At 44.2% G+C, this 26,171-nt stretch overlaps 1 protein-coding gene across 1 annotated transcript in view; it reads right to left on the bottom strand.

Moving 5' to 3' along the window:
- plxna3 (plexin A3) overlaps nucleotides 1-14,078 on the bottom strand; it is a 123,627-nt gene extending 109,549 nt beyond the window's left edge. The window contains exons 1-3 of the mRNA XM_076276894.1: nucleotides 13,928-14,078; nucleotides 4,890-6,217; nucleotides 2,283-2,465 (exon numbers count right to left, since the gene is read on the bottom strand). Coding sequence (XP_076133009.1) covers nucleotides 2,283-2,465; nucleotides 4,890-6,095 — 1,389 coding nt within the window. The 5' untranslated portion in view covers nucleotides 6,096-6,217; nucleotides 13,928-14,078. The remainder of the gene's footprint in view (nucleotides 1-2,282; nucleotides 2,466-4,889; nucleotides 6,218-13,927) is intronic.
- Nucleotides 14,079-26,171: the final 12,093 nt, after the last annotated feature.

Raw genomic sequence — 26,171 nt, 5'->3', positions numbered from 1 at the left:
ATTCAAATCAGGAAATCCCATTCCTCCCAAATCACTCTCAGATGAGCCATGCTTACATCACTCCCCCTTTTCACTTCCCCTCATCTCCTGTGAGTAAATAAGCAAAAGCAAAATTACATATCTGTATGAAAATCCACCGACAACATTACAGCTCAGCACAACTCAGTCCAACACAGCTGAGCCAACTAAGACTACTATAAAGGCTGGAGCAAATTCATTCACCATTTAATTTGAATCCACAATGCCCTGTAAAAAAGCTTCAGCAAGGCCTTTGATCGTGCAGTCTGAATTGCGTGTGGTAAATCAAAACAAAGTCATGACAACCCTTAAGCTTGCTAAATAAACGCAGCATTTGGCTGACATCTGTCTGAGACCACTGCTTCCTAATCAGGGTGTCGATATACAAACAGACTACTATGATGACGCCATCTGAATTCTATGTCTCACAATTTGTATTTAGCATGTGAGAACCCACTACAATGGAAAGACACGCTCTTCAGACCGTTAGCACAGTGAACTTCCCTAATTGTTATAAAGTAAGGAAAATATGCACCTGGTGTGCTATGCAATCATGGCACAGACACTTCCCTAATATCTAGCCAAGTTTCGTTATTTATGGACTTTAATATGGTTGTAGCTGTAGCACCCCTGACCTGCTAATTTGATCATCGACAAGCGAGAGATGGGAGGAGAAGCACGGCAGAACATGCATAAACAGGCAAAGTCCCATAAATAACCCGCATACAAAACAAAGCCCAAGGCGGCTCGCTGCGGACTACAGGCAGAAACTTCAGCCATGCTTGGAGTAAGGCGGCGAGCGTTTTTATATTTCCCAGTAGGGTGCTTGGATGGCAAGCACACATAACTGTAGCATATTTCATTTCCATCCAATTCATTTAAATTATTATGTCTGCTGCAAAGGAGCCAAGTCAGCTTCTCCAATGATTTTTCCCCCCCTCCCTAGCATCCTGTCTCACGTTTAATTTAATTTCGTTAATGAGAGATTCTCCATCAACTGCAACTTAAGCACTAATATTGGGCTCCACACACACACACACACACATATACACACACACACACACACACACACACGTATACACACACACACACACACACACACACATACACATATACACACACACACACACACACACACACAAATCTCAGCTGAGCAATTACTGCATGAAGTAGATGGCACAAATGTTGACTCATCCAAAAATCTCTCGCATTTATAACTAGGCCGGGTTTATTTGCTTTGACACACAATCACATGGACCTCAGATAGAGTGAATTAATAATGTCCAGCGCTTTTCACTGGCGGCTCAGAGCGCTAATAGCCCTAAACAATCCCCACAAAACAGCGATTTCTGGCGGGTGGCAGGAGACGGCTATTTTCAGGCTCTCTCTTGGACACACTGCTGTTCTGCTAAACACACAAGGACAGGGAGTCACGAGGTGCTTTCCTTTTATTACAGCTCAAGGTTGGGGTGGGAGGGGTGGGCTGCAATGGTAAAGGAGACTGGGAGTGTGGGGGCAGAGGAGGGGTCAGACCATGAGTCTCTTCAATGGGATTCCCACTGACAGAATACCACATTTGGGTGGACAAAGAGCTCACTATATTCATTTCCGCAGCCAGGCACTGATAGGGTTGCTGTTAAAGGAAAAGGGGACTCACAATGAGGCCTGTCTTTCTCTGTCCATTTTGTGATTTCAGTTTGGTTCTGTTAGCTTTGTGTGTGTGTGTGTGTGTGTGTGTGTGTGTGTGTGTGTGTGTGTGTGTGTGTGAGAAAGAGAGAGAGAGAGAGAGAGAGAGAGAGAGAGAGAAGCATTGCAGTGTTCTTGTGTGGCCCACTAAACCATAACCCAAAGAATGACTAGGCTGATGCTGCTGCTGTATTTTCTGACTGTTACTGGCACAAAATTACTGTTTCACACAACTCCTGTCCTCGTCGTAAATTAATCCTTGCTGTAAACATTTTGTTTTTTACGCTCTAAATATACATCCGTGCCTCCCTGCCAGACATCCTCAATTGGTAACAAGAATGCAGAGGCACCAAGGCCAGCAGAGCAGTCGGGAAGTGGCGAAGCAGCGTTGAAATGCGGTGTCTTGTCTTGTCTGCGAGCAAGACCTACCAAATTCTCACACAGCACGGTGTGTTAAGAGAGACAGCTCTAAACAATTTTACAGCACAGCGTGAAGAGAGTCACACACACCGGCTGCTGGCTTGAGAGAGAAACATGGCCGAACAAAAATGGAATTCCAAAGCGGAGCTCTTCCTTACCTTTTTGAGGTGCCCGCTGCGCGTGCCCACGAACACCACGGAATGCTCCCCGTACGTGTAGGCGGCCACGGCGGCCATGCCATCGGTGCGATCGTCGAAGAGGGGCGTGCCTTCGATCACCCGCAGGCTGCCTAGAGGCTGGTTCAGCACGAGGCCACAGAAGTCGTCGCCAATCTGCTTGGGCTGTGAGAGAAATACACAGGGAACATGAATATAGCTGCACAACTTCCAGTAAGAAACATACCACCTCAAACACACACACACACAAACAGTGTGATCTTGCATTCTGACCAAACTTAGATACATGACAGCCTTGTATGCAGGAAATGTCAAGCTCGTGAGATGAATCTTTCAGTGGAGTTGTCCTTTTTAAGAAAAAAGGTTTATAGTCAAGACTAAGATAGACACACACACAGACACACACACACACACACACAGACACACACAGACACACACAGACACACATACTCGTTATTGCAGGGACCGCACAGCTGAGGCTGGAAAAGACATGACATCATGCTGAACTATGGCACCAAACAAAGTATAAATCACTAAGTATACGCTCCCGGGAGGAGATTTAGTTTTGGGAGTTCCTAAATGTTCATCTCAGGAGGGAACTCAACAATAACACCACCAAATTGAATAACTCTGTTTTTTTCCCTGTCGGATCTCTCAACAATACCGGACAGGACGTTTATGTGAAATCAATGGCATTAGCAAAAACATCTGCAGCCTATCACAGCAGAAGATGAAGTCATCCAGCGAGGACCTCCTCATGTGCTCATCGCCCTGGTGAACTATTGCCTGACTCATCACTGGGTTTCAGACTCGGCTCAGGTCTTTAATCTCTCTCTCCTGGACCTCAGCCTCCAACCAAGCACAAAATCCATTCACCTCAGCAGAGCAAGCTGGGGAGGGAGGGAGGGATGGAGGGATGGGGAGAGAGAGAAAGAGAAAGAGAGAGAGAGAGAGAGAGAGGGAAGATGGGCTAGCTAAGCCACGGATGACATCAGCTACTGCTAATATCCTGTCTGACAAAACCCCACAAAATCTAAAGTGCCTCGTTTAACACTGGCATCGTCAGTCAGGCAGAGTTATCTTGAGGTGAGGTGATTTCTTTCCCTTTTTTTTGGTGGGGTGGGGGTGGTTAGAGGGGTGAGCCTGTGGGGTCGAGGGGAGATGAGGTGGGGAGGTGCTGTGATGCTGCTGCTGTAATGAGCACAGGTGATGCAGCACATTCTCGGGTAATTGCATCTGCCATCTCACGCTCTCAATTCTTCACCCTCGGTCGGGAAGCCGGAGGACAGGTTGGGTGGAGCGCCCGGGGAAGAGAGTTCCTTGGGTAGTTTTTTTTTTTGCCGTTGAATACTCATGAAGGATAAATATATTAAACGAGCCGTGAGCCAACGTCTGGCACACACCGTCTCATTATGTGGTCAAGGGCTATTGCTGTGCATGAAAGGGGGGCTAATAACAACGAGGAGGCCTGGGCGCAAAATCAAGAGCAGATTTGCATCAGTCATGGAGGCACCCTGTTGCTACTAATAAAAACAGGTTCGGCCTCCACCCCCACCACCCAGAGGAACTAGGTCGGAGTCTCTCTCTCTCTCTCTCTCTCTCCATCTGCTAGAGCACCGCAAACGCTATAGGAGAGTTTCAGGAGAACCCGGATGCGCAGCGAGACACTTGCTAGGTTCACTTCCTGCACAACTCCACCCTTGCTGTGCGTACTGAGCAATGAAGAGGAAAGAGAGAAAAACAAACAAACACAAAACAAAAACACTTCTCTTGTTGTATCGGCAGTCTGGCCGCTGACTGTGTCTCACTAAATAAAAGCTAAGAGAATTTGTAGCACTGGAAGAAGGAACTGGTTGAAACTGTAACTATATTTGGAAAGTGAGAAAACAATATTGGAAGGCACCTTGAGAAAATGTTAAATATGATATTTCTTCAATGATTGTAGAGTGTGGAAGGCTTTAAAAAGTGCCTCAGGGTTGCTGCCAGGCAAATAAATAATACACCGAAATAACTACAGGGATGGTTCTCCGTTACACTAAATTACAAGGGATTAATATTTAAGGTTTTTCAAACAGGCTGTATTGAGCTGAGCTCCGTTTCAGATGCACCACTTTGCTTGGTGTCATCTTATCTTCATCTTATCTGATGAAAAGGATTCACAGATTCATTGATTTAATGTCTGCCTATCCAGCAAGTAGCAAAGGATTCATGAAATATTTATGCAGTCCTGATTCAAATGTCCCCCCATGTTTTCATCATAGGTCCTGGGGTATAAACCTTCAGAATACCTATCTGTTATGTTTGTCATTATTTGTCATGCCTGCCGTGTGGTTTTATCTATTTAATCTTAAGTGCTATAAGAAAATCAATGAGGAAGCCTTTCCCTGATGTTTAGCGAATACCCAGGTTACGTTAATGCTAATATTTGAACACTACACATTATCTTGTGATGCAGCTTTAAGATCAAGATGCAATGTCAAACTTAATGCCCTAAATATACTCCAACAAACAGAAACAACCCCGGGCACACATACACACACACACACACACACACAGCTGAAGATTTTAAAGATAATGCAAAGGACTCACCGTATTGATACAGGGTAGCTCCTTGTTGAGCAGCCAAGGCAGAGACAACTTGCCCTCGCCACGGTAACAAGACCTGATGCGCTCTCTCATCGCCAGGTTTATCTGATGCAAGGTGAAGAGGCACAGCACAGTCTCGCGGGGAGGGTTGGCTCGGTTCTTCTGGCCTTGGGAGAACACCACAAACAACACGTCCTCGTCCTCCGGCAGGCCCAGAGCCTGGGCCAACCTGCGGCCCGGCCGGTGCTTGTAGGCGGACTGCACCAGGCGGTACTCGACACCGTCCTTGGTGCATCCCAGGGGGAACTCGACGTAGGAGTAGAACTCGGTGTCGTTGGCGCACATGCGCACAATCTTGGAGGTGAAGAACTTCTCGCCGGTGGCGTCCATCTGGGTGAGCTGTGTGTCCAGCTGCAGGGTGAGGAAGTAGATGTAGGTGCGGCTGGCGAAGCCGTACACGTAGTAGATGTCGAAAGCCGGGTAGAGCGAGAGCGTGTCCGAGGGGATCTTGATCTGCGAGGAGACGAAGCCGTCCTGATACACAAGACTGAACATGTTGTCGCTCTCCTCGTCGGCGACGAGCTTTCGGCTGGACAGCGTCGGGAAGTACTCCGACTTGCCGTCGATGGCCGCCCCGATGAAGAGCCGGCTGCTGCCCTTCTTCTTCTTCTTCTCCTTCTCCTTCTCGCCGGGCAGGCCCTCGTCGTCGCCCAGCACCACACCCGCCATGCCGTCGGCCTCCCGGGCGCCCGAGAGGTAGTGCTCCTTGCGGTGGTGCGGCTCGCCCAGCTTGAAGAGGTCCTCCAGGCGCAGGAACTGGCACACGCCCTGCCAGATGCTTCCGCACGCCACCAGCCGGTTGCCCGAGTAGTCGACCAGCAGCAGCTTGTTGATGTTGTCCGTGGGCTCCAGTTTGTGGGCACAGGCCCGGACGCTCGGCGGCGGGTAGCACTTGGCGTTGTCCTCCACAGGGCCGGTCATGTGTGAACGGAGCTCGGTCAGGTTGGCCGACAGCTTGTAGATGCGGTTGACGGCACCGACAAACACGTCGCCCGTCTTGCGGTGCACAGTGAGGTGCGTGAGGCTCGTGTCTTTAACCCTGAAGTTCCCCGTCTCAGGGGGCAGCACAGTTGGGGTCGCAGGGAATGCTAGGATGTTGGTCCCAAACAGAAGTAACACCAGTAGTGTTGTCAGCCATATGGACTTCATGATTAAAGTGTTTTGTGATTTCTTTTGTGTGTTAGGGGGAAGGAAGGGGAGGGGGAGTAACAGAGCTCTTCCCTTGAGCTTAGTGAAGGCTTTCCTTTACTCTCAGCTTCAGTGGCTCATGTCTGAAAGGAAGCACAGAGGGGGAGAAATATCGGGTTAGTTTGTAACGAAGATGGGAGGTAACAGTGGCTGGTCTTAAAAATAACATTTAATGACATTAGACAGGACTTGAGAGCTAGGAGGGAGAAAAAAAAATCACTTTCAGTTTTCAGCACTTTTATCTCGAATCCACACAATCTCTTTCCAGAGTCCATTTGGGGGGTATTAACGACTGAAACTGGTCAGTCAGCCACTATAAGACAGCTAGGCGAGTTTTTTTTTTTTTTGGGGGGGGGGATTATTGATCCAACGACTTTGGTAAGTGCCAAGCCTTGTCACTCCTACTCACTTCACTCAATGGATTGCTAATAAACCTTTACAGCCATCAGTAACACTAATCCCGGGCACATTTGTTAATTAGAGCAGTGGCTGGGAATAAGCAAGTTAGACAACATTACTGCCCTGACCAGAACAGGGAGCCACAGAGATCATCTGCAAGCTATATACTGTTAGCAGCTCAGGATATTTAACATAAGCACTCAGCAGATCAAACACATTGCTCTTCTGCTCAATCACCGCTCCCCACCCCACTGAGCAGAACAGCGGGAATGAAAGAGGCCCTTATGGCACTCAAACAACCTCTCTGCGCAGGGTGCTCCTTGGCTCGGCTGACAGGAAGAATGGAGGCTTCTTTTGCTCCGTGTCAGGAGCACTGATTTCAGCGGTTTGGGGTTTCACTGTGTTTGCAGCGAGCGGCACCTCGAGCGCTTAGGATTTTTTACTTTGTTTCTAAACAGAGACAAGCCGAGCCCTGAAGAACTACTGAATTATTTCACCGCCACCCCCCCCCCCCCACCCCTCCCCCCACACACGCCTCCACAGACCTACACCCTCTCTACCCTGCCAAATTCTCATTCCAGGCAGTGCTGAACGACACTGGATACCGGCTTAAAGAAACAGGAAAAAAGCAATCATGTGAAGTACAACCGTTCCTCCTTATTGTACTCATGACTTCACGTGGGGACCCTGGACACTGTAGAGCCTACTGTATACTGTATAGCCTACTGTATATGTATGTCTGCCACATGTTATCACCTGACTCTATCCAAATGAGCAAATGTAATGCAATGCAATGTGTAGATTGACACATTTGTTGAGTTGAGTTGATATAGGACCAGAATTACCAAAAAAAGGGATACCACTCCTGTCAGTGGGACTTTCCCAAACCTCTCCAACAGCACCTTTCTTCACTATACTTTACGATGGACCACAAAATTCCAGACTTTAACTAAAATGTTGCTGAGAGGAACTGCAGCTGTCAGACCTTGCTAGTACACTCAGCACTTCCAGTAAAGGCAAATGTGAGGCCCATTGTAATACAATGACATATTGTAATGCCACTTCCTGAGGTGGAAGATGCTGTTGAGGAGCTATCACAATGAATCCATTACCAGAAAACAGAGCAGCCTGGTGCCAGCAGGAAAGAAGCTGAATTATCCCAGCAGACTGCTTTGACCCGACATCCGGGAGAGTATGAAGTGGTGGCGGAATTGCAAAATCATTTTTAATGATGATTTTTCATGGTCATCAGGAGTGTCAATCCTCCTTGAAATTCACATGCAGAAAAGTAATTACTGCTCTACAAAGATGGGATCTGCTTTGTCATTACTATAGAGCTACAATAGCCTGGCCACTAGCGCCACACAAATCAGCATGTTGGGACCAGGTATAATTGAACACCTTAATGATCTAATCTAATTAATCGCAGGTAGCTTTTAATTACAAACAATGTCAGCACACATCACTGGAATCATAAGCCGACACATGATGATAGTAATCTACTTTGATCAACAAGTTTTTATCCCTTTATTGCAAACAAGCATTCCAATTTGAGTCTTCTTCACCAGAGAGCCACTCACTGGTCTACAACAACAATATCCAGCCAAACACCTGTGTCATAAATGAAATACGAGGACAAGCAAGAAGACACTGAACAAATATTCTGCATAGCATATTCATGCTAAAACTAATCTCTGGAAACACAATTACAGCACAATATCAGACACAAGAGCGAAATTTAATCTCAGCATGAATTTCTGTTTGTGTAAATATTGTTCTTTGGTCTCCGTATTAGGCCTGATGCATGACTTGGCAGACTCAAAGTTCTGAGAGTTAAAGCTCGAATCTCTCTGGCCAGCTCTCTCGGGTGGTCTCTCTCTCCCCGTCTGGACAGACAAAGCAGTAAACAACACTGCCCACCAGTCCTGACGGAGCTGCACAGCAAGGTGCCTGTACACCCCCGGCAACAGCTCCTTTTTATGGGCAAACCCTGGTGTTTACGGCACCCAGGTGAAATGGGCTCATTTGTTTGCTACGGGTCTTTTAGCCTTAATTTCAGTGCCACGGCGACCATTTGCCCACCATTTGCAGCCATGATGAATAATCTCAGGGGTGACTTGAATAAATCCTGGCCCGTGATTGAGTGTGTATGGACATGCCCCGCAACTAGCCATAAAATGAAAGCTGCACAGCGAGGGCATAAGAATATAAAGACAAACAGAAAGAAGCAAAAGAGAGAGACAGGGGATAGAGAGGAGGGGGGAAATCAGGGCTACCTCACTACAGTCAGAAGAATGTGTGGCGAAAGAGAGGGCCATCGATGCTATATGCGAATTCATGGAACATTCCGGGAGATCACTGGTTCACCTAATCAAGGACTCAGAAAATGCCACCCTCTCTCTTCACCACTTCAGTAATGAGGGTCAACAGCACTTGATTAAAAAAAAAAAAGAAAAAAGAAAAAAAAAAGAAACAGGAAAAAAAGTGAAGAACTGCTCTCTTCACAGGATTAAGATGCTAAGCCACTCATGGCCACGGCTGACAGGCTTGAGGCAAGATTTACTGAAGAGGGTGGAAGCACAGGTGTAAATTCTCTGGCCTTGTGCAAAAGATCTACTTAGTCTATGACAGGATATTTACTTTGACATCTCTATTTGTTGTTTAAAAAAACTCACTACGTACATGGCATTAAGAGAAAAAACACAGATTAGTGCATGTGTATTCTTGTCTGTAATTTTCTTTTTCATATCAGCCATCAAACATAGGAAAGGTACTTCTAGTTTACCAGAGCCAAGTCACAAATGCAACCAAAAACAAAGGCTAAAGTATCTGATACTGAAGGCTTTAAGCCTTTCTTCACATCATCCTTTTGATGAATTAACATGTTCAAACAAAGGTACTTTTACCAAGCGACATATTGTGTGTGTTTTTAAGCTATGCAATTTGGAAATGTGACTGGAGCATGAGCTTAGTTTACCATGAATCACTGAACACCAACCCCTATGATTCACAGGTAGTATGAGTACTGTTAGACATAGCAGTGACTGATGTAAGTTCATCCAAAAGAAGAAACTGTGGCCTGCCCACATATACCCAGCTCTGTTCTGCCTTTATCTTTCTATACTTCAGAGCATTATGGGGTTCAAAACAAGTTCAACCAAGTTTACACTAAAAAGAGGGGTTTGTGTGTGGTGACGCAATGACAAAATAAAGGAAATAGAAGAGGCTGAGCTCATAGGCAATTCTCCTGAGGGCTCTGGGAGGAAGCAAGGCAAGAGAAAAATATATCTTTCAGTGTCACCTGATTGTTTCCGTATTTTGTTATTCTAGTCTTGTCTCACATCCTGTGTGAAGCCTGGGTCAGTGGCTCTTATTAATGGCCCCAAAGCCTGCGTGAAAATGTGTTGAAATCCTGGGGAGCAATAGATGGCTAACACCCTTCCTTTGTTTGCTATCTGCCATCATCAGTCATTGCAGCAACAGTATGGCTATCGACAACAGATAATATGTCATTTGTGAACATAGCATAGCATCAGTGCTAACTTGAAGAGCTAGCATGACAGTATTCTGCCTACATATCTGCCATATTTATTGATTGTTGTCCATCCTTCCACTGTCTGTTTTGAAAGCATTTTGCAGCCATTATCAAATCGGTTGACTCAGTCCTTTATCTTCTAGGTTAATACCCCTAAATATGTCCATTCGCCCAGCTATTCTTCAATTAGATGACAAAATAAAAATACTTCCAGCTGCTTTTCTTGATACCAGCATGTGTGGGATGGGTGCAATAAACCCATCCTGTCATACCTTCAGAAAGAAGAGAAATTCACCTGCCTGGGCCACCAAATACAAAAGATCTCATTTAAGATACTGGTGGTGCGGTCTCCAGCTTGCTTGGCTGAGCAGTCAGGCAACATCAGCCAGCCCTGACAAATGCAAGGAGGAGCAGCGACTTACCATCAGACAGAGGCTTTTGTTCAGCGATCACAGACACCCGATGACTCGCATTGCCAACTCAGCCCCTGCTCAGAACTTATACAGTGGATGAGCACATGCCAGTCTTTGCAGTCCTTTTTTATCCTTCCCTTCCCACCAAAAAAAAACCCAACAACTGAAATGGAAACCTTGATTTGTGAACCTTGGGCTGACGTCCACAGTTGATTTAACCGAGGGCTAACATAATCTGTCACTGCTTAATCTGACTAGCAAGCTTCAACTGTGTCCCTCTCGAACGTGATGACATCACTTTCGAGAAATAGCCGACGGTGGGGAGTGTTTGTTTTGCCTCTGGTGTTTTCAAGGCAATTAAAATTATCTGTCAAATGAAACTGAACGCGCACAAAGGAATTCCACAGAGTAAGAAATTGTCGTCTCCTTCTACTCAGCTGTGAGAGGCATTTTAAGCTTCGGAAAATGCTGTTAAGTTCAGCAGTGCAAACCACATCTTTATTCTAAAATGTAACAAAACTCCTAGCATGGCTGTGGTCATCTATATGGAAAGAATTCATCTTTATACAAGTACAGTATTCAGTAAGGGAAATCAACACAAACCATTCCCTCGATCTTACCATCTCAATCTCTCAACTATAATTGCTATCTCTAGTGGACTCTGTGACACTTACATAGAATGCATGACATCCATAACTTGCAGAGCATCTTATCTTTGTGAAACCACAGGTAGCATTCAAGGAATTTTCCCTTTGCCCTTGGAGTGGCCATTGGACCAAGCCCAAACCTTGTGCTTCACAGATGCTGCAAAAACAATTAAATGTAGGCTACTGTATATTGTACCAGGTCCTCTGGGGCATGTTGACTATTATAGCCTTGATTGTGTGGTGTGGTGAGGAGTTACCTACAGATGCTCTCATGCAGAGGCTGGACCACAGAGAAGCAGATATATGATATCCTACATACAGTATCTGTTTATCAATGGAGGGGCTGGAAGTTGCAATATGGCAACTTCTTTTCCATTGGAGTTGCAATATGACGCATGGGCTGTGCAAAATTATTTACTTGCAGCTAGAGTTTGGACAGTCTGCATTTATGCAGTAGATGAAATACCTACCAGTAGCCATTAAAAGTACATTATTTCATCCAAACCTGTTTAATCAGGCTAAATGTTTTACTTTGCTTACATACACTATTTTATAGTTTGGTCAACAATGATGCCTCTGTTTCACTTAAATAGCCACTTCTAATTGAATTAAGTGTATCCTACTGATATTTCTAGTAAGCCTACATACTTTAGCATGCAACCTCAACCATGAAAGACAGCCCTCCATCCTAATTGCATTTGTTCTGTCTGTGAAAATAAAACACAAATAAAAACAAAAACTGGTCAACTCCAGTGAACTTGTGTCGTGTGAAACTTGTGTGAATTATAACTTTATGTGGCCCATGCTTTCCTCGGCCCTATAACATATGCAACCACATCTGTAAATTACGGGTCTGCACTTGAATAAACAGCTGTAATCTGGACTCATACCCAGACTTTGGTAAATATGGATACCTTTAGTTCTGTAGACCTACCTGTAAATGGACCAATATCATTTATGAACTAATGACTCAAGAAACGCATGGAAATTAATATCAGGTTCCAAAACAGATGGTACCCAATGCCAACCACATTAGCTTGCTCCATCTGAGGGTTTAGTCAGTTTTAGTTTAAGTCCACTTGCTCCATTCTCCCCAGTGCCTAGGCTGCACCCTCTGAACTGTTGTTATATGCCATTTTTAGACTTGATTTAGATTTAGTGTTATTTAGTATAATTTGTATTTCAGTATATTGTTTATCTTCTACTGTCCTTATTGCTTAGTTGTGTTTTTTATATTATATACTTGTATTACTTTTCTGCTGTTAGTGAATGTTGTGTGTGATGTCTGTATGCTACTGAGACCTTGAATTTCCCCTTGGAATCAATAAAGTATCTATCTATCTATCTTATAGTGGTAGTAATCTAAGGTGTGGAATTATTTTCAAGATATGTTGTGGGGCCTAGAGAGACTCATTATTCTACAAATTAATGGTAACCTATCCTATCGATGCAGGCGTGCTTATATAACTGTTGTAAAGACGACGCTACATTTGTTTAGTTCATGTTGAATCAACAGTCAGGTCCAGGCGTCTACAGCGCTGCCGACTAAAGCCTATAGCCTACTCTTATGGAATTAATTCTAATCCTTTAGACCATCGTCTACTTGCATTGTTGTTTACATGGAATAGAATAATACCCAGACAGCGGCCAGACGAGTGACACTTGGGCAGATGTTTTGAGCCAGTGCAGACAGACATACACTAAACACGATGGCAAAGTGTTGGATTCCTGTTGATTGCACCCTGCTTAACCTATGGCATCCCAAAAAACATCATCCGCGCGTGAAAACTCAGCTCCGGCAAATCTTCACTGACCGATGATAGAACACCGCCAGTAAATTCTGTTTTACTATGAGAGGCACTTCTAACATTCTTAGAAAGGAAGCAAACTACAATGTGACAGAATGATACGCTCTGAACAAGAGCTGTGTTGGTTATACACCCATTGTCACCAAATGATCAAAATGAGGGGCATGCGAGGGGGTGATGGGCATTTTTCATTTGCGCAGGGTAGACTATACGTAATAGCTAATTGCAAAACCACATAGGCATTGTCGAAAAATACTTGTTTCATGTGTATAATAGCTGTGACAGACGACTCTAGGTTATAAAACTGGCAAACATCACACAGGCATCACACAGCACCCACTGCGTAACGTTACACACGGCGTAAACCTTTTCGTTCGCCCGTGTTGCACGACTGACATACACGTTTAGGACTCTTACCAGATACGTTATAAAGAGGAGGAGACGTTCTGTGGTGTTACTGAAATATTTCAAACGTGATCACTGAAAACGGCATTACTCTAACTTTCTAGGAAAAACAACAACAGGAGTTGCTTATCGAGGCATAAGCCACGATGCTTGATAAAGCAGTGATGATCTATTGTGTAGCCTAGAGATCAACAAACTGTGAAACCATTGGGCGTTTGTGAGTGATTATTTGTTTTTGATATAAGATAAAAGCAAACACTGATTAACGCTCCCTTTGTTCCTAAAAGCGACGTATAGCTGGCAGTCCCTTGCATGCATTTTAATACAATGTTAAATTCCCTCCGTTTGCTTTAACCAACCACCTTAGAAATCGGAGCCAACTGAACATAAAACCGTGGTCTGGTTCATAGCCCCATATTACTCCAGTGGGGGGGAAAGCGTACCATCGGCTAGACGAGCCACACATCTCAGTCATACCCTAGCCTACGTTTTGCTATAAGGTAGCTTAAGCATCACAATCAATCACTGCAATTCAACACCAATTAAGGAAGCTCTTGGCTCGTGTTTCAAAAGCTTACACACCTACCTGTATTTTGAGTTCAACAGTTACATCCACATTTGTATCTGTGAGTATTTCAATAAGGTTTCGCGGCTGAAAAACCTTGCCTCCGTTACTCTTTTTACAAAATCATAAAACGAAGCCCACAAGGCGCTCACCGCTGCAATGGCATGGTAGCCTCCTGGTCCTTCCCTCAAGAAACCGTCTTGCTTTCTCCAGAAGCTCAGATTCAGTAACTGTCCCTTTAAATATGGAACCTACCATTAAAGCTATTGGGGGAGTCCAAATTGTATTTGCCCAATAAAGTAGCCATACATGATCTAACGCACTAAACAAAAAATGACGATTAAAAAAAACATGTAGGCTACATGTCTAAACACACGCAGTTAACATTAATATATTGGTAAAACATATGCATATAATTTGAATGCGCACATACTTCACCTTGTGGATTTGGTATTGGCCCGCCCTTTATCGAGCATTTTTCTACCAAGCCCAGATGTTGGAGAAAAGGCAGTGTCTGAAGTCAGACGGGGATGTCTGCAATAACAAATTGATTGACTATACGCTGGCTCAGTGATGAAAAAGATAAAATGACACTTTTGGCAATATGTCTTATTTTCAGTAAGTCCTTATAGTTCTTAACGGAAAGTGGACGGAAATAGCGCAATTATTCCACTTTTTCGTTAAAATTTGCACTGATACAGAAAGTGTTGATGAATAGGCAAAAATGACGCTCTCTCTCTTGCTCACTCATTCACTCACTCAGTGTAAGTATGTAATGCATGAATGCGCCAGTGACCGCCTATGCATCAGACTGAGTGCTAATCCCTAAATTGCTATAGCTTATTAATTACATGTGAGGGTAGGGTTTGGCTATTACCATAGACTGTATAGAGGGCTACTACTTAAAAACTAGGCCTGTACTGGCATATCCTTTGGGCAGTTCCTCTAGGCCTTTATGCAAATCTTAAAAGCTTGTCTGTTTATTTTAACAGTTTTAACATATGCCAGATAATAAGGATTACATTTTATATATGATAGAGCCTAGCCTGGTTATGTGACCACTTCACTAATCTACAGTAGCCTAAATGTGAAATCTGGATTATTAAATCTCTGTGGAACAATATGACAACATTGTGGCAATGTTGTTTACGGGGTTCATATTACAAAAAGCTACTCTTACATATTTTAGCAATTAAGGATCATATTGTAGAGAGACAAATATCATAGTTACAAGGTGCACTTTTCCCAAATAAGAATCTTTAGATTCCGGGCAATTGCAGGGTGATTACAGTCCATATAATGTGCATTCTTTACCTGATCACCTACCAGAATCAGTCAGGTTAATTGTGCCAAAGGCTAATATAACATTTGCAACACCTCATGGAGTGTACTTTCAATGTTCCCTAACCACTTCCTTCACTAATCCCACCAAAACGTTTGAAATCAGCTGCTGGCCATTGCACAGGTGCCTCATCTGATAACAGGGGATATTGTTTGAGGAGGTTAAAGATGGGGTGAGAGGGACAAAGACCAAATTGAGTGGCATTCTCTTTTCTCTCCAGATAATCAATCACTGCCTGTCAGGACTTGATACAGTATTACAATGTATTGATCTTCAATCAAGACTGATTTTCATATCCAGGACTAGGAATGAAACGTGGTCTCAGGACAAATTGGTATAAAGACCTGGGAGAGGGTGAAACATTGCTGTCTTTGGACAGCGATGAGCAAATAAGCTGTTTGCACATGTAGGCTACCGTCAGTACAGTTGTAATTTTAGTTCAAGGCACATTTCCGAGAGACAGTGAATGGGCAAATATTATGTGTGCAGATACAGTATGTTCTAGCAATGGCAAGACTTAACCTTCTGACTCACCGCCATTCCTCGATGTTCATTTGCAAATGTCAGAGTCTAATTTTACCCTGATCAAGTCAACAATTATATACTGTGTGTCAACAGACAAAGCTAAATTCCGCAAAATTGTTATTCAATCTGAAGGCCACATCTGAGAGAGTCAGCCTGTATTAAGGGCGTCCTCTGTCATTCTGCTTTAATGAAGTTTGATGCAATCCACCAGAAAGTAGCAAGGCAATCCACTTATTCAGATCATGCGGCCAGTAATTGCCCGTTGAGAAAAAATGACACTTGCAATCCCAGACTGCAGTAAACAACACAAATTTGAATGACGTAAAAAGAAAATCACAACTAACTGGTAATGGCTGCGGTGAGATCAATTAAACATGTCGACAGTTGGCACCCCCCCCCCCCCCCCCAACACTCAACCCATCCAAAGCAACATTACCACTGACATTCTCAGCCTGCTCTCTGTTTGGGTGGCACAGGGGCTGTGTGTATACAGTTGACTTTGAATTCAACTCCACACTCCCGCACAGAAACAAACTGGTTTATAAGGGTCATATGAGGAATTAGTTTTGTAACTAAAACAAAATTACAAGGACTTAGGGGTGGGAGGGTCGCCTGTTGATCAACCCTCTAGCCTTGTACTCCTAAGCTGTGAGTTTGATCCTGGTGCACTCTTTCAAGTCAAACTTCTCTCTCTCTCTCTGTCTCTCTCTGTCTCTCTCTTTCCTCCTCTGTAACTCTCTCTCTCTCTCAACCTCTCGCTCTCCTCCTCTGTAATTGTGTACAGCTGTAATTTCAGCCACTCGAGGAAGGCAGCAAGCAGGCGGGCGGGCAGGCAGGCAAGCAGGCAGGCACAGCTCTCTAGTTCTTCGACCACATTTTGCCGGTGGAGGAGTCTGTTTTGCTCCTGGTGGAGAGGAGAGAAGGAGAGGCGGAGGAGAATAGAGAGGAGCAGATGTGAGGCAGGGCGACGGAGGGAACGATGGGGGAGTGAACCTCCAATGTAGATGAAATGAGGCCTGCGGTTTCCTTTGAATGCAGAGCCCGCATCAGAGCAAAACCCCCAGTATCTGAAATGGACGGCCTCACTCCTTAAAAAGAGGAGACACGAGCGGAGGAAAGCAGTGCATATTTGTAAAGGGAGACATGTTATTTCAGGAATTGTGCACTTGAGACTTTCCTTTGTGCTACAATTGCATTTTCTTATGTATTAGTTTTTGCCAGGAAAGCCATTTCAGAAGAAAGTACCGCATTAATGCACAAAAATAACTCAAAACCTTTGAAAATGAGCCTGGTAAAAAAATGCAAATGTAAACATGCCATTTATAGGGTTCCTAAGTTTGATAGAAACCTAGAGATATATAACATGAATTATGTTTCAATACATACCCTGTCCACATATCAGAAATAATAGTAAGATCACAATATCAAAATCCAAGTGAGTCTGCAGTAAAAGAAGAGTGGATTAGTATTACATTCTGTGTTTTTCATTATCAGGGCACCTTCGCGTCACAAAGAATAAGAGTACCACTTCATCATGGGTCATGTCTGCCCCTTTTTATTAAGTCATACAGTTCAGGGAACAACCTGATTTATTGGATTACAACATTATTTGATTCTGTGCGTAAGCCATTAGCAAACACAAGTGGCTAAGCTGTGTGTGCCCAATGTCAGCTGAAGGTTGCTGCCCAGTGCAACATATTTCTGTGAAATGTGTTATTTTGTGCCGTTTGTCACCTATTATCGCCTTCTCAAGACCATACTGACCTCGCACTTGCAAATTAAAGTCTGAATTTATGCTATTTACCTGACAGCACAAGGCAGAATTACTTTCCACTGGCTCATGAGGTCTGAAAATGCGACTGCTGTGCAACCTTTCTATGGAGCTCTTTACTGCTCCCTAGTGGTTGTCAAAAATGTTCTTTATCGCAATGAAACCTTTCAAATGGTGATCTGCACAGGCCTACTAGGCAAGAGCTGCTACATTAACCTTGTTGTCTAGTACCTCATTCACCTATCTGTTTGAAATAAAAATTAAATCAACTAACTGGTGGAGACTGTTCGTAATGTTGTTAAATCGCAACAGCTTGTGCTGTTCACACTCTTGGTCTTCACCCATGAAATCCTTTTGGCATCACATGTCTGGCTTCTCTGATGAGCCGTCTTGGCAGCATGGGGTAATTCAGTGCATTCAGAGCAGGCCACAACAATACACTCGGATCATAATGAGGACTGATGATTTACATGTGATCAAATAGAGCTGATTTGAATAGGTCTGACGATGGTTTTGGGAAACAGTTGTAATTTAGATGTTGGTAAGTTTATCATATCATGTTAGTAAATAGCTAACCTCCCTATGGGAAACACACCCCTGATTGTTAAGTCACTGCGGTTAAAACTGGACCGTACAGGGATGGATATCCAAGCCAAGTTCAGAGTTGTATGAATTAAAAAGAATGTATTGTTTTGGAAGTAGATTAGCTTTGCTTTTTTTTTTGCTTGAGGTGCTATTTCACACCACATGGAATGTTTTACTGTTGTGCACCCCAACACATGTTTTTCCCACGCTGATTCTTTGCATTCATTGTGTCTGTGCAACACCACAACATCTGCCGTGCAAGCCAAACCATATACTTTTACTGCTCTCTCTCTCTCTTTCTGTCTGTCTGTCTCCTGTTCTTCATTTCTCTCTCTGTCTTTCCCTCTCTCTTTCTCTCTATCTGTAATACATTTCCCCCTTTCCCAGGCTCTCCCTGGTGACATCCTGCAGTAAAAATGATTCTGTCCCTTAATTATCACATCAAGATCACATTTTTGCTTCCCCCGAATTCCCCCTGGTGTGCAGCAGACTCTCTAGCGAGCCCAATGTACTTCCTCCACACTCTCTTTATCAGTTCTTTTTCTGTGCCGCATTTTAAGTTTATTTATCAGTATTTTTCAGCACCGCAAATACGACTGGGCCCTTCAGCAGAGACAGTTAAAGCACATAGTCGGGGGCATCTATTGTGTTTTTAACTTTCTTCTTATTATTATTATTTATTTTTATCCTGTGCCTTGGGAGTCTATGGCAGCCTCCAGAAGTGTATGGTAAAAAAGTTGTGAAATTTGGGGACATCTCCTTATTTCACAACGTTTGATGATTGAACCTCAAGTGCTCTAGCGCCACCAACGGGTCAATGCTGGAGTTGCATCCATGCACGTAACCTGACGGCCATATTGGATTTATTCAAAAACACTAAAAAGTTGTTGCAGGCCACATATTGTATCCATTCTTCACTAAATTTGGCTCAGATGATCTTCAGACCAAGCCTCACAGAAGTTACCTATTGCCGTGTTGATTCATGTAACTGTTTACTCAATATAATCATTCAAAACGGGCAGCGAGGGTGCCAAACAGGAAGTAAGGTCATATCAGTGAGATCATATTGACATGACACTTGCTGTGAGTACTTGCCACCCTGCCCTTGACATAAAATCATAATGGCAATCCATGGCTTCCATGGCAATGATGCAGCTAGGCTGCAAGGCTCACACATTGCTGCTTGCAGCTATTTATGAAATAAATTCACATGGCTAATCGCTGCTGCCATTTCCACAGATGTTCGACACAGTGCCCAAAATTACTTTTTCATGAGGCCATGACGTAATTATACATAGACATATAAAATATCTTTATTGTGTTAGGGCTAATATATCTAGGGCTTATAGATTTTGGCGAAGCCACATTGTTTTGGGCAAATGTGTCGATAAATAAACAGACTAGATGAGAGGGTGCTAAACAGACAATATCCTCCGCAGCATGATAGCAATTTTCCATTCTTACACGGTTCAATAAATCCATGTAGCAAGCCACAGTAGGGGAAAAAAACACTCAAGATTATCAGGGGCTGTGCGAAATTCAGTGGGGACTCATAGAATCAGATCAGATGAAAATGAGACAAATCAAACACACGCAGACACCCACAGATGCGTGTGCCCTACAAGCGCTGGGGCGGCAGTGTGCAGCAGCTCCTGCCTTGCTTTAAGAAACACTGATGGAATCCACATGTAAATTGATGCCTATTCCTTTCTAATTTGCTCAAGTCACCATAAAACGGCCCACAGCATGCATGACAATGCCCCCTCTTTCTGTCGACTGCTGGGCACAGGGACCTCTCACAGTGTCCTCTCTCTCTCCTTCTCTCTCTTTCTTCCTCTCTCTCTCTCTCTCTTTTTCTTCCTCTCTCTCCCCCTCTCAGCTGCTTTACCCTCCTAAGATTCACATCTGGCCCCTATAAGCCACTGCAGCTGTTTGTGAAATTATGTGTGTATTTTAGAGGGTCCAGACCACAGAAAGCCCAACCTCCTCCTCCTCCTAGCCTGAAACCACAGAGAGGTGGAAAGGGAACAATCTGACTACTTGGAGCCTGTATCTTATGAAGGCGCTCACCAGATCTGTGTCAGTAGTCACAGAGTTGGCCACAGAGCAGTAAAGATTTGCAGGCTTTTCATCTAATGGTTTATGCTCTTTCTGAAAATGTTTGTTTGCCTCGCTTCTAAATAAAACACAACAGGTCCCAGATGATTAAAGAAAGAAATTGATGGCAAATGTGAAGGCTTTATCTGAAATCAGAGGCCACGTCACGCTAAGGAATCAATATCATTTAGTGTGTATGTGTGTGTTGGTGCTATTGTTGTTTTGTTTTTACACTAGTTTCTGCGTATTGTTCTGCTGTGTCTTCTACCTTACCCGGGAAAAATGCACAAAAAACTTCAAAGTAGGGCTCAAACAGTTGCCAAGCAACAACTCTTTGTACTTGTACCCCAACAGCCACGTTCACACTATTGTAGTTGGTCGGGTATTCCAGCGGGGAAATGATTTCCCTGCACACACAGAAAAAGTGCTGCACATATCCCCGCATTTTGTTTCATGCACAGTTTCCAGCTTCTGAGATGAGGGGAGAAAATCTTTCTTTTCCCAGAAAATTGGGTTAAAATAAAAAACCTCAACCCTCCCTGCCAAAAATGATTTCTGTCATGTTGCACCAATGTGTGCCGTACCATCTTTAATGAAATCAACGTGATTCTACAGTGCTCTGGTTAACATTCCTGCTGAACTGAATGTGCTTTCTAATATATACCAGGATAAAATGTTTTGTTGTTTCCACACCAGTGGCACCAGGTTGTATTACTGAAATATGAATCCTTGCAAAAGTGAACCTACCACTCAATGCCTAGTCCTCAGATTTAGAGTCGATTGACAGTTTTTTCCTTTATGTGGATAACCCATTTCCCACTGCCTCCCTTTCCAATCCCCCTCATTGAAGATGCACTCAAAAGAAAGAGTAAGGACATAATATCCTTTTAGGGATGGATCTAGAGGGAAGGTTTCATATGTTTTTTTGCCTCCTTTTGTGCCCTTGTTAATTAAAACACATGCTGAAAATTACCTGTCACCTAGCAACTACTCTGGTTTAACATTCAACCAAGTGAAAATGAATAATCATGCGCTTAAAAGCTCTGTCAGAAGCCCAGAATGTAAAATAAGGGCCGTGTGGAAGTGGGGGAGAGAAATGATCCATTACTTTCGTTCACTAAATCTCCCAGAGTCTCGTCGCTTTTCCACATCAACCCCTGCCGTCTCGGCTGCCTCAGACGCGATGAGGACTGGCAATGCAGAAATCACTCTCTGCCAAGCGGAGCGCGCACATACACAAAGTCAGCAAAGCCCACGCAGATTATTGATTACACATGTAACAACTTCATATAAAAACACACTCGCCATACATTCTCAAGTCAACTGGGCAAAGATCACTGTTGCATTTTCCCTTGTTTGGGCTATAATGTTTTCCCCTATACAGAATGACAAAAATAAACACTAAGCTAAGCAGTAAACGATTATGCTACGTTCTGAAAAGAACTAGAGCAGTGGCCACAGATCTTAATATTCAAATGTCGGGGAGAAGAGGAACTGTGGTAGGAAAAGACTGTGGAAGGGTAAGATGGTGTCAGTGGATGAGCCATGTGATGTATCCCCAGAGACCATGAAGAAAGACCTGGAGACAGGCCTGTCTCAAGTACAGTATTACATCTTAACACCTCTCCACCAGTGTGGGCTGCAGCTGGGAATAAGGCTCCACAGATCAGGAAGGAAGACCATAATAGATTGCCGATCGTGCCTGGCGGGGGGTGGGGGTGGGGGTATGAATGTATTTCGCGTTCGCCGATGTCTATTGTCACTAAGTGTGCATGTGGCTGCCAAACACAACAGCATCAGACCCAGAAGCCTCTTGATTATAACAATCACGCGGCTGAGTGAACACAGCAGTTTGGATGGAGCTGTGCCGCTGCCTATCGCCTCTGCCACTGGCTACCTTGGGGGCCAGAGCTGAGTGCGGCTGTCGAAGGCTGGAAGTACTGGGGGGCCCCGGCGGCAGCTGCTGGGCTCTGATACATGGGATGAACGTCTCCTCTCGGATTCCACTCTCTCCACACACACACACACGCAACCTTCTCTCTCCCCCGGACGGCATGCCTGTGGTCCCACTTCCACGCAGACAGCCAACACCCAGGCAAGGAGCCCGGCAACACCCATGGAGCCTGATGTGGGAAGGGGTGGGGAGGGGGGAGTGCCACGCAACGCTTGCTCTCTTTTCCACCACCCAGTGCAATCAGTGCCACCCCACACACTCACACAGACAGACAGACAGACAAACACGCACACACTAACACACGCACACACACACACACACAAACACACACACATACACCAGGTCCTGCTATCTCAGCAAGAGGTTTTTTTTTCTGCCTTTTTTCAGCTGAAATGGGGAACAAAGAAATGAGAAAAGGAAAGAGGAAGAGAGAGTGCAAGCCAGAACAGAGAGATAGCAGGAGGGAGAAACCAGAAGAGAAGTAGAACAGAGGGAGGGAGAATCGTATGAATGAGAGAAAGAAAAGGGAATGGAGATTGGGAGCGGGGGAGTCTCTGCTTGAGTCTCTGAAATCTGAGGAGCATAAACTCATGTGAACCACAGGCCACGTCCGAGCTCACAGCATCCTCTGCTGTAAGTGGGCCGCCCTCCCAAGCTCCTGCCTTTCACTTCATGCTCACGGATGATGAGCAGGAGAAATAGTGTATTGTTGGTCCTCGTGGATAAGTAGCACAATGTCTTTATAAATACAAATGAATGCATGGCTTCAAAGGTCGACGAAAAGAACCACAGAACACATGGTAGCATTTGAAAAGAGTAACATTCAGAGGAAAAAAGAATGAGTCAGGTTAAATTGAGAAAAACTGAGTATCCAAGACCAAGATACAACTGCAAAGGCACAGATGAATCAGACATGGACTTTCCACAGTCATGGTGTAAGTATGTCATGACAATCACACAATATAGTTATTAGACCTTATTACAGTAGGTTCTGGAAAATGCAGATTACACAAAAACAGTCCAAAGTCCATGCAAGAGCAGAGCATGCAGTCCAACACCATGTATGTGCCAAGCCTGACGTTACTGTTCTGTTTAATGTATTCAAGACGCCCTAAATTAAGGTGCCTGGTTAAAATATATGCTCATGTATGAGGATAAGACTGATCCAAATACAGTTCTCTACTGTCTGCAGTGGCCCAGTATTCATAGAGGAAGTGCTATACAGTACTTTGTCACACAGCATGTGTCTATACTGTCATTTCCGGCATGCTTCACTCTCGCTTTCAGCTCTATGTGTCACATCATTTTAGGGCTTTTATTGCTGTAACTGAACTTTTGCCTCCATTCGTCAGAGTCCAACTACCGGGCCCTCCACCATGCCAGGTCCTTAATTGGATCCAGCCTCCTCTCCTCCCTCTGTGTCTTACAGTGAATGTCATCCTCTCCTTCTGTACTGCCTCCCCTTCATCTCTTCCTTGTCTTGTCCTTCATTTCACTCCCTTACTTTACTTTTAGGACACTCTCTCTCTCTCTCTCCTTGAGAAGCTCCCCAAAACAGGCTCCTCTAATCTTCAGCCAAAAGAACCCATCAGAACCACCAGTAAGCCGCCATGGATGCACACACACACACACATACTGAGAGAGAGAGACTAGAACTGGCTCAAATGTACCAAAGCACTAAAGCATTATGTACATATCTCACACCGACACACAATTTAATAACAGAACTATTTCTGGCAAAACAAAAATGTTTACCTTGGATAAGAATAAGAAAGATTCTAAGCTGATTCCTGATCAAACGCATTCCTTCATATGAACGATCACAACCCACAATAAAGAGAGAGAGAGAGAGAGAGAGAAAAGCATTCCAGTTCCAGTCAGGTGGTGTATGTAAGGCGGACTCAAACAGATGGGAAACTCAAAAGTGAGGAAGGATCTGGATCAATGTCCATGTGCTCGTTTTAGCACAGGCATTCCTTGTCTATAGCCTTCCAACTGGCCCCAGGCAAAGATAGAGCCTTTTGACCGGAATCTCACCACTCACTGAAGGCTCTTTTGTCTCCTCAGATACTGAGCATTCTGTTCAGCGCAACACAATAATGAAGGGACTCGTACGTTAACCACCCTGCGAGGTTAAGTAAGGAATGACACGCACACATTTACTGAATTATAGACACACTAAACGCTCCTCGCCGTAGCCCCAGATAATCACCCCATTCACAGCACGCACTAATCCTTCGAAATAATTCACACACACACACTGGAACAAAAAAAAACAAAAAACGTTAGGGCTTTACATTAGCAATGTGCACTGAACTCTCCTGAGTTCATATCAAGGCAATTTAATGATGTTGTCAATGGGAAATAAATAGATTAAATCATTTAGTGGAGGGGATATTAATCACCGATGAACACGGGAGCCTTGTGTCAGTGAAGTCTTTGCTTTAATTTGAACCATCTGAACGTGCCCTCGAGATGCACATTTTCTGCTCTGCTGTGTGAATATATTTAAAAAAAAAACTAAAAAAAAAACATGGTGAAAAGGCTCTGCACATCACAGGGGCCAAAAGTGGTTCTTTCATTTCTTTTATTAAGTCATGCTTGGTGCACAAAAAAGGGCTTTTTTATACGAAATCAAATGTGGAAGTCCACACACCGCAACATAGCTCAAGAAGGGGACATAAACAATGTGCTTGTGTTTGAGGCAATGTGTATGTGTATGAATGTACTGTATATATGTATGTATACAGTACATCTGTGAATATACAGTATATCAAGACAAACGCCTGCACAAGAGCACATAGGTATCAGCTCCCATGTGTGAGCGATGCTCTAAGAGTGTCTGGAGGTGGTGGCTGTGCAGGGTGAAGGCGCTAGCTAGAAGAGTGCCCAAGGCTTGGGTTGAAAAGCCACAGCAGAAGGTCATTAGATTCCCCTTTCACATTAGCATCTGCTGAATGGGATTAGCCGCCCAGAGGAGTGAAAAGCCCGACATCCCACAGACCCAGCAAACAAATGGAGTGGCCATTAACTGAACCCCACCACCTCCACACACACACTCACGTCTACCTCTTCCATCCTCACCTACCTCTCACACTCTTTCTCACTCTCTTTCCCTCCTCGCTCACACTCTTTCTCCCCCTCTCCTCTTTCTGCTCTCCTCTCTCTCGCTACCTCTCCACTCCGCGCCTCCACGTGTTCTAGCGAACCATGGCAACTGAGTGATGTGCTTTTGATAGGGGCCTGGACTTGCACTTCCAACCGAGTGGTTTGAAGGAGAAAGAACCTGTCAAAAAACAAAGCCCAGGTTGCTATAAATACTTCATAAGCTCTGCCAAAATGACTGGCACAACAACAGATATTTTCAGCAGTTTTTCATGTTTCAAGTCTATGGGGGCTTCGACAAGGTCATACAGTTTTTACCAGTTACGCATCTTCAAATAATAGGGCATGCAGAAACAGCATGGCGCATAAACTGACACCCAGTCCCCCACCAAAAGATGGGTTTTCTTTGCCTCCGCAGGGACGGAAAAGGCCATAAGCTTTGAGGCAAAATGGCAGGCATCTGGCAAAAACAAACATCTGTTGTCCAATGTGTGTGTGTGTGTGCAAAGCTTGGTTTCAATGGATTTCTATGACTGAAACACAATGGCAACACAAGCACAACCCGTCTCAGGGTGTTCAGTAAACATGGGATTGCCACAGCAGACTGTTCCATTGTATAGCAACATCTTATATTGATTAAAAAACCAATGATAGCACAAACAGATACATATATTTTCCAGATACATGCAATTAGCTAATACATTAGTACATGTAGAATTGCATTATTATTATTGTTAATATAAGGCGGTCCATAGTCTAAGGGTAATTATCTTTTCCCCCTTGTTTTCAGATGACCTGTTTTTGTCTTTCTGTGGCTTTGTGAGAATTATACCTCAACAGTGACCTCTGCTGGTACCACCGTTGTGACTTGCGTCTTTAATATCAC

The sequence above is a fragment of the Alosa pseudoharengus genome, unplaced genomic scaffold (assembly GCF_046254945.1).
Source record: "Alosa pseudoharengus isolate Yale_2024_CS ecotype anadromous, Long Island Sound unplaced genomic scaffold, YU_APseudo_1.1 YU_APseudo_1.1_scf_9, whole genome shotgun sequence".
NCBI lineage: Eukaryota > Metazoa > Chordata > Actinopteri > Clupeiformes > Clupeidae > Alosa > Alosa pseudoharengus.
The sequence above is the reverse complement of the archived record's forward strand: the minus strand, read 5'-3'. Positions and strand labels throughout refer to the sequence as shown.